The sequence below is a fragment of the Mustela putorius genome, unplaced genomic scaffold (assembly GCF_011764305.1).
Source record: "Mustela putorius furo isolate JIRA1106 unplaced genomic scaffold, ASM1176430v1.1 tig00000095_pilon_pilon_pilon, whole genome shotgun sequence".
Lineage (NCBI taxonomy): Eukaryota > Metazoa > Chordata > Mammalia > Carnivora > Mustelidae > Mustela > Mustela putorius.
This window is the reverse complement of record NW_025421280.1, coordinates 37,340,680-37,350,014: the sequence shown is the minus strand read 5'-3', so window position 1 is coordinate 37,350,014 and position 9,335 is coordinate 37,340,680. Positions and strand designations below refer to the sequence as shown.

Sequence of the window (9,335 nt, the reverse complement as noted above, 5' to 3'; positions counted from 1 at the left end):
TGTTTACCAAAGGGAAGGTGGGTGGGGGGGAAGGGAGATAGGAGATGGGAACCCCGATGCCTGGTGAGAAATGCGGAAACAGAATTATTGAATCACCATATTGTATACCTGAAATTAATATAATGCTGTAGGCTCATGACCTTGGAATTTTTTTTTAAAAAATCCATTTATTCAAGTGTAGAACAATGTTAAGGAAAAATGCCCACATCTGAGAGCGTGAGTGTGTGAAATACAGCAATGTGTGAACTCCTCATCTTCGAGGGTCATAAATTGAGTGTGAAGATAAAATGCCCAGGGGTCAGTGTTCCTGTAGGTGAATGCAAGACATAGGTGCGTGTGTGTGCTACGGGGGAGGTATGTGGGTGTGATGTGTCCCCGTGTGTCTGGTGAATCATGTTTCGTTACATGAATGAGATAATGTTGGGAGTGTGTGTGATAATGCCCTCGGGCGTGATTGTGCTCCCGTTCGGATGGACGTGTGAGACACCGGCCATGTGAGTGTGAGGGCACGGCCATGTGTTTCCAACATGAGTGAAAAAGCCCGTGTGCACGTGAAAACACCTGCATGTGTGAGCCCCACCCTGCTGGAAAGAGTTGGTGAGCACGAGCGCAGGGAGTGTAAGTGGGCCGGTGTCGGAGTGTGCAAGCGACGGCGTGTCCCAGGGTCTGCGTGCAGGAGCGTCTGGGAGTGCACGGGAGTGAGAGCACCCAGGTGTGTGACCGAGGACAAGAAGGCCGAGTGTGAGTGATTGTGAGCCCCCATGTGTGCCGTGAGCCCACCTACCGGGGACCAGGAGCCTCAGGGACCCAGACACACGGATGGTGCACAGCGGGCCCCCTCCCCGAGCCCTCGGCCACACGCGCAGCACCTCCGTGTGTCAGGGCCGCGCCAGACACAAACCAGTTGGGTGACCCCCTTCCTGAAAGGCCCATTGTTAACAGATGCTTATCAGCCGCACCCACCGGGCCCCCTCCACCCTTGGCCCTCTGCTTTCCTGCCCCCCAGCAGAGCTCCGGGGGGTCCGCGGCTCCAAGGACACCGGGGGTTCTGGGGGTCAGGCCGTCTCCCGGCCCATCCAGCCTCTCAGCCCCCCCCCCCCCAGGAAGGCCTCCGCAGAAACACAGGACCAGAGCCTGGCACCGGGCGGGGCTGTCGTGCCAGCCTAACAGGGAAACGGAGGCACACCACGGCAGGACGTGCGTGAGAGCACGCGGGGTGCTGGGCGTGCAGAGAGGGCTTTATGGCCCCAAAGCATAAAGCAGATGCTCCTTCAGGCCAAGGGGCGGGTTGGGGCACCTGACAACTTCCAGGCTGCCCTCTGCTTGCTGCACCAGCCTGACAATGAGATGTGCCCCCCGTGGCCACCAAGGCCCTGCCAGACCAGCCGCGGGCCCCTCCCCGGCCTCCCCTCCTCCCCCCTCCACCCCCCTCACTCTGTTCCAGCCACAGGGGCCACCAGTGTTCCTCCCACACACCTCCTATGGGGCAGCCTAGTTCTCAGGGGGACTCCATAGGCATCGGGCATCCAGGACCAAGCCCAGCCCCGCAAAGCCCCCATGTGTGTGTCCCACCCAAGAAGGCAGATTCCAATCCCAGATGCTTTTCTAGCTGAGCCCTTGCCTAAGCCCTACCTGCTCTGTGCCGCCTTTCCCCAGCTGTAAGTGGAGCTCACCATGCCTCCTAGGTGGGCTCAGCACCGGCTCTGGTACACAGCAGGTGCTTAATACATGTGCCCTGCTACTGTCTAGCGGCTGTAGGTCCCGCGCCAGCGATTCCGTGGGGCGGAGGTGCCGGGTTGGGAGGAGGCATGGAGAGGCGGTTCCAGCTTGCGGGGTCCAGGCCAGACTGAAATGCAAATCGCACGCAAATGCGGGCTCCGCGCAGGGGCCAGCAGCCTGAGCGGCCCGAGGTGCGCGCGTGGGGGCGCCCGGCACCCCACAGCCCAGCCCAGGCGCTGACCGGCCTCCAGCGCGGCTTTCAGCGCTCCGTGTAAATGTTTACACCGGGCGGGCCGCCAGGCCCCGCGCGGGCCGCCACCAGGCTGCCAGGCCTGGGAATGTAAACCCGGGTTGGGGGCCGCCCAGCGGCGGGGAGAAGCTCTGGCCCGGGTGGGCGGGAATGCGCAGGCCTCCGGAAACACCTACTGTGTGCACTCAGGGCGCCGGGGCTGGACGGGCCCAGCACTGAGTCATCCGTGAAACACGGCGGGAAGGCTGGAGCCACTGGGGGTGCACACCTGCTCCGACCCGGGGCAGGGGGGGGGGGGGGGGGGGCGGGCGCGGGTGAGAGCAGCCAGAGAGGGCTTCCTGGGGGAGTCGCTGTCCAAGCTGAGACTCAGAGGGGGTTGGGAGTGGCGAGGAGGAGAAGAGACTGTGCTGGGTGGGAGGAGGGGCTTGTGCAAAGGCCTGCGGGTGGGTGGGTCGAGTGCAGCTTAGGTCCATGGACACCTGTTCCTGGGCAGTAGTTTCATCTGTCTGGAGGGGAAACTCAGGCTCGGAGAGGGGAGGGAGGTACTCTGGAGGACCCCAATGTCAGGAACACATTAGAGCACATTCTGTTCTCCACACCCCCCAGTCCCACAGTGCCCCCTGCTGGGAGCACCCTCACCTCCTTCCAGTCTCCCCTCCAGGCTCCCTGGGCTCCAGCCTCCTGGCTGCACTGGCCAACTTTGGTTCAGCCTCAGGACCTTTGTACTGGCTCTTCCCGCCTGCATGAGATGCCATTCTCTTGTGCCTGGCGGACTCCTACCTTGGTTGTTCAAGCCTAAGCTTTCGTCAATGCTAAGGAAAACACCGTGGCAGCCCCGAATGGGGGGTGGTTGCCCTGCTACTCCTGGCACAGTGCCCACCGCTTTCCTGGGGAGCATTTTTCACAAGCTGGTTCAGTGGTTCCTTGATGAGTCGTGTCTATGTTATTACTGATCATTAAGCAGAAGTGGCTGGAAATCAGGGGCCCGGATCGCCCGCCTGGCCCAGTGTAAGGGGGTCCCCGACTTAGGTCAGCTGCCCTGATAGGGAGGCGGCCATAGTGGTGGAACTCTATTTAGGGGCTAAAGAGGCTTAATTTAGATGGGGTGGGGAGGGTGCAAATTGCCCCAGGGTCCTGGCAGGGGTGGTGGTGGAGGGGTTGCTGGGAGCTGGGTGTTTCTGGGCTCAGCTGTCACAAGGAATTAGGTTCTCGTCTTGAGGGGCCAGGGGTCCGGATGGAGATTAGACCGGGGCATCCAACCTCTGTGATGGGGGAGCTCCCATGCGCTGCACGGGATGCAGGTACCGGAAGGCCGGACCCGAGACCCCAAGGAACTGCCCAATGGACAAGGACCAAGGGGAGGGGGAAACCCCGAGAGACGTAGAAATGGGCGGAGAAACAGAAACAGATATGCTCAGACACAGAGAGACACAGGTTGGGAGAAATGGGCAGGGGAAATGCCTTGGGGTGGCGATACAAAACCGCCGCCTTCGAGGGGCGTGGCCTTGGCGCCCGTGATCCCCGCTCCTCCCTGGGGCCCGCCCCCTGCCCCGCCCACCTGACGGAGTTGGGGTGGAAGGGCCTGGGTCCCGACCTCCTGTGAGTGCGCGCGTGTCCACGCGGGCGCCAGTCCGGCGGCCGAGGTGTGGGCGCGGTCGCGGCGCGTGCATGGCGCCCGCGGGGTTGCACCGCGTGCGGTTCGTGGGCAAGTCCGCGCCCGCCCTGCCGGCCCACACAATCCTCCTTTCTTGTCCTTACAATGGACAAGGGCGGCCTGAGGCACGGGCTCCACTTCCGCCCTCCGCTTATTCCCGCGGGCAGCAAAGCCCTTCCCAAGACCCTGAGTTCCAGAGACGCGGGTGGGGTCCCCAAAACCTAGTGTTTGGAGTCTGAGGCTGCGACACCGACGGTGGGATCTCATGCACCCACCGGGAAGGATCTCGGCCCCTGGGCGGGGGTTGCCCACCTGGCAGCCTGTTCCTGGGCGAAGTCCTACTAAGAGAAGAGAGTGGCCACTGACACCACTCCCCCGCCCAGTCCCCTGAGCCCAATGCGCGGGTGTTGGAATTGCAGGCTTGGGGCGGTGGGAGCTCGGGGTGGGGCTCGGGGGGGGGGGGGCTGTTGCTCGTCTCATCTCGGTGTGTTCAGACGCTGTGCAGGTGGCCAGGCCTGCTGGAGGGAGGCAGGGACACATAGGCTAAGAGAGCTCTCACTGTTTATCTGAGATGCAAATTTAACCGGGCATCTGTACTGTATCTGGCAACCGCCTCCTTCCCGCCTCCCACCGCGCCACAATAACTGTGTGGATGTATACCTGAAGGGCGGGCACACTACAGGGTGGAAATGTAGGCACCCTAAGTTAGGTAGGCTCCAACCTAACCCCAGAGCAGACGCCGCCGGCCACCCCAGTCCTCCCCGAGGGCTTCATGAACTGGAAACATGCTCAGTTGACCCCCACTTTCCAGAGCCACAGCCTCAGCCAGATCGGAATACTCCGAGCTCCTTGAGCAGACAGGGAAAGTGAGGCACAGAGCAGGGCCATCACCTGCCTGAAGTTTTACAGGGCTGGAACTGGCAGAGCAAGACTCTCAATTAGGGTCTGTCTGCTTCCTGAGATGTCCTTCGGAAACAGACACACCCTCTCCCTAGGGTCTCCCTGAGCCAGGGTGCTGCCAGGCAGGGGATAAATTCAGGGTCTCCTCTCCCAACCACAAGCATGCCTGTTACCTGCTCAGAGGCTGGGAGCCCCCGCCTGCCTTTCCACTATCAGTGCCACCTGCCATTGGCATGCCTGCCAGGCTCTCCAGAGGACTGGGGCAGCCCAGCCGCCTGGGAAATAAATTTAGGCTCCGGGGCCCTGGGAATCTGTGACTCTGGGCACCTCCCGGCACCGTGGGAGCGCAGAGAATTGGACCTGGGCCAAACTTGGCCACACGAGGGAGGCCGGAAAAAGCCCGTGCTCGTGTCTCTCTCACTCTGTCACCTGCAAGTGCTGTGGCCTTGGGCCAGTCTCTGCCCTATTGGGTGTCCAGTTGTCTCACCTGTAACACGGGGGAAGCCGGGCTATCCCCTTGCTGCCTCCCCACGCGGTCCCCACACCAGGCCTCGGTGTCTGCTGCTGTTGTCGTCTGCACGTCTGAACAGCCCACCCAGCCCGATGTGGTGCTGTTCACGGAGACACTGAGTGCCAGCACGCGACGGAGCGGAGGGGGGTGGGTGCGGGTGTTGGGTGGGGCCCCCACAGAGTGAGCTAGGGACTCATTAACAGCCCAGCGGAAGGGCCGGTGCCCAACACAGGGGCTGGGTCCAGAGAAGGCCGTTGGGAGCCATGGGGCCCTGCCTGGGCTTCTGCTCAGGCATCCCGCAGGGCCCCCAGACAGGGACCGTTTAGGGGCCATGTTGAGAAGTGGCCGTGAGCTGAGACTTGGCCTTGGGAGGGTGCGCGAAGGCCCCCGGGGCCCAGAAAGGGGCTGTTTAAGGAGGGGAAGGGCGATGGTCGGAGCTCTCCCCCAGCTCCCCACCGACCCACCCACCCCGCTCTGTGTCTCTCCCCGAAGATCGAGCGCTGCTGCAGGGCGCCCCGGACGCGGTGGAGCTGCGCCAGCTGACGCCCTGGGCCGGCAGATCCCCGCGTCCGCACCGTCGGGCGGGGGCCCGGCGGAGACGCGCGCGCGCGCGATCGGGGGCGCGGCCGTGCGGGCTGCGCGAGCTCGAAGTGCGCGTGAGCGAGCTGGGCTTGGGCTACGCGTCGGACGAGACGGTGCTGTTCCGCTACTGCGCAGGCGCCTGCGAGGCGGCCGCGCGCGTGTACGACCTGGGGCTGCGGCGGCTCCGCCAGCGGAGGCGCGTCCGGCGGGAGCGGGTGCGCGCGCAGCCCTGCTGTCGCCCGACGGCCTACGAGGACGAGGTGTCCTTCCTGGACGCGCACAGCCGCTACCACACGGTCCACGAGCTGTCGGCGCGCGAGTGTGCCTGCGTCTGAGCCTACCTCACCGGGCCGGCGGGACGGCGGCCTCCCCCTCTACGCCCGCGCGGCGGCGCCCCCACCCGCCCCGCCTGGCCAGGCCCGCGGCGACGGACTGCGCGTGCGCAGCAGGTGCCTTCCAGGCCTCCGGACTGTCCAGTTACTGCACCGAGATAAAGTGTGGAAATTGGAGCTTGGGTGTGATTCCGCGTTCCGGGCGAGCCCACCTGTCGGAGGGACACCAGCCTACGTGGGGTGGGGCGGGGCACCAGATCCACTGGGCAAAGGGGGACGGGCCGGGTACCACCGTGCCCTTGGCCTACAGAGGGTTCTTTCCCTGCGGTGACACCTGGGAAGGGGTGTGCGTGGGAACAACGTCGACGGGAGCCGTCCATCCCACTTGCCTTTAGGTCCCTGTGTCCCTTCTGACGTGTCCCGCTTCTACCGCCCCCAAAGGTGGGCTTCTGAACGGGAGGAGGGAGCCAAATGGCAGACGAGGAGCCTGAGGTCTAGGTGGACCCAGGCCTCCCTCCCCCCCGAGGGCCTCCTCAGGCCCCGTCTACCCGCACGGAGCCACTATCTCCTTTCACCAGCTAAAAATATATGTGCGCTGCCCATCTCCCTGTGGGGATAGGTCTGGGGCAGGCGCCAGCCCCGTCCAACCCAAAAGCGGCGCCTGCTAGGGCAGAGCGCCGTCCCCAAGGACCTAGGTCCTGGGCCTATTAAAGCCCTGGCCCGACTCCCAAGGGGATTTACGATGTGTCCTCGCAGAGGACAGAAAAATTGGTGTCACCTCGGTGCTTGGCAGGCCCGAGACAGCGTGGAGGATTGGGTTCCCAGACTTTGGGGAGGGGTCTGCACATCCCAGGGTTGGAGGTAGGGCCCTCTGGGAACCCCACACTCTGGAGACCAGTGGGTTTGGACCCTCCGGTCCTGCACCTGGAGCGGGGTTCTGGAGGGCACAAGCTCCTCGCACCCGACAGCTTCCTGAGCACATGGGCCCCTCTCTTCCTCCCTCACCCCAACTCCAGGGAGGCTCCCGGGAGCAGAGCCCTGCGCTCCTTCTCTGTTCTCCTAGACTGCCCTCTCCTCTCTTTCCCACACATGTGATATGAGGGCCGCCATCTAAACACCATGACCCAGCCCAGGCCCCCTCCTGAAGCCGGAGGGCCCCGTCAGAAGCTGTCTCGGGAAGGGTCACCCAGCCGAATGGGAATATGCCCTGTTCCCTGCTACTCAGTCCCTGGCTGCCGCTGGAGACACTAGAGGCAGCTACCATGCAGGACTTCCAGGCAGTCCTGAGAGCAGGGCTTGGCCGAGGGGTGGTCTGCTTGGTAGGAAGTTTCAGGGCTGAGACTGTCTGGGGTCTCCGCACCCCCCACCGAATACCCCCACTCTCCCTTCACCTCCGTCCCCCGTCTTCTGAGGTTTGGGGTGGTGGACCCCTCCTCTGTTTGGGCTGACTCCGCCCAGCTGTCGCAGAGAGGCTGGGGTCCACTGCTTGGGTCAGAAGCCAAGCCTCAGTTTCCCCATCCCAGATGGCCCTGAGCCACAGAGGCGGAAGTTCCTCAGCCCAGTGCACACAGTGGGAAAACTGACCTTGGAGCCCAGGTCTGTGGCCCCTGAAGCCTGTCTGCCTGTGTGTGTGTGTGTGTGTGTGTGTGTTGGGGTCGTGTGTGTGTGCACCCTCTCATGGTCTCTGGTACCTCCTTGTCTTCTGCTCAGTTCCAACATCCCAACGGTGGGGCGCTGGCCCAGCCCCCCAGAGCATTGGAGAGCGACTCAGCTGCCCCCATAGCTGCCTGGGGTTGGGATTGTCTGCAGTCCGCACATACACGCACACACACAAACACACACACATACACACTCAGTGCAGGGAGTGGCTAAGAGATCTGATCACATGTGGAAACATAGCCCAGATGCTTCCAGTCGAAATCGCACAGGAGGAGGGACACCCTCAGTGTCCCCTCTCATGTGCAAGACCATGGGGGGCTCTGGTGTTCAGCCACCCCCAGTGGGATCTCTCCCCTGTGGCCTCACTCCAAGCACAGCCCCCTCCCCCGCCCTGCCATGGTCAGCCCTCGTCACAACACTCTCTGGTCTACACGGGCTCAGCACCGCACCGCAGTCTTTCCCCTCCCCGTCCTTCACGGGCCAGTCCCTGCCCTTCCTCCTCTTGTCCCACCCCTGCCCCCCATGGGTCCCCAGACAGCCTGGTCCTCACTCCCGCCCCCTGTGGGGCTTGACCCTCAGGGTTTTACCACCTCTTGTCATTGGCACCCAGGCCGCTCTTGGTTTGGGGGCCTTCCTGAGCCTGTGGGCTGTGAAAAGCATCCCTGGCCTCTTCCCACCAGACGCTCTCAGCCCACCTCCTGCTGGGCCAAGCACAAGCCTCCTGAGCCTTTGCCGAGTGTGCACCGGGCAGGTGGAGGCGCCCGGGGTGCGAGCCGCTGCTCTCAAATGAGGGAGGAGACAGCGGTTTTCCCGGGAGCAGTCCCATGTGGAGAACGGAGCCAGTGTTGCCCATCTGCGTACCCCGCGGGTGGCTGGCGACAGCAACGATAACCCGTCACCAGTGAGCGGGACCCCAAGGCCTGTTCTCCCCAGGGAGTCTTAGTGGGTGAGGGGTGCAGCAGGTGAGGCCCCCGTTCAGAGGGGCTCCTCGCAATGAGTCCCAGGGAGGCTAGGCTGGTGGTTTCAGATCCCCAGCAGGCGAGGTCCCCAAGAGCTGACGTCCCTGGCAGGTAAGACCCCCCTGGAGGTGAGGCCCCTGGAGGCAAGGTCCCTTGGAGCGGCTCTTCTGGAGCTGAGGTGCCCGGTAGGTGATGTCCCCGCTCAGGGAGGCCCCAGCAGTCATGCGTCCGGGAGTGAGGTCCCCGGCAGGTGCCTCTGGAGCCGTCCTTGGCCAGGCAGGTAGCCCACGTGAGCCAGGAGGCTCTGCTGGGCGCCGTCTGTGGGGGCGTCCCGCTGCTGCCGCCAGCAGGGCTGAGCTGAAGGTTTGAGGCCTCAAGGTCTCTTGATGTCGGGGCTGTGAGTTTGAGCCCATGTTGGGTTCAGAGATGACTTAAAAATAAAATCTTAAATAAAAAGAAAGATCAGGGACGCCTGGATGGCTCAGTCGGTTGAGCATCTGCCTTCCGCTCAGGTCGGGATCCCAGGACCCTGGGATGCTGTGTTAGGTTCCTGCCTCAGTGGGGAACCTGCTTTCCCCTCTGCCTGCTGCTCCCCTGCTTGTGCTCGCTCTCTCCCTCTCCCTGACAAATAAAAAATAAATAAATAAAAAGAAAGATCAAACAAAACCGAAAGCAACCTCCGATAGTCAATTCAATTATTGGAAACCTGAAAGTATATGTGGAACGTCCCAGATGTGCAAATCTGCCTCTTCTACTGTCCATCTTCTGG

General features: G+C 63.0%; 1 protein-coding gene across 1 annotated transcript; it reads left to right on the top strand.

The window, feature by feature from the left end:
* The first annotated feature begins 527 nt into the window (after positions 1-527).
* On the top strand, positions 528-6,247 carry LOC101684880 (neurturin). The gene is made up of 3 exons (XM_045088397.1): positions 528-618; positions 2,951-2,977; positions 5,527-6,247. Exons 1-3 carry the CDS (start codon positions 528-530, stop codon positions 5,949-5,951), a joined length of 543 nt encoding a protein of 180 aa, XP_044944332.1. The 3' UTR covers positions 5,952-6,247.
* The last annotated feature ends 3,088 nt before the right edge of the window (positions 6,248-9,335 follow it).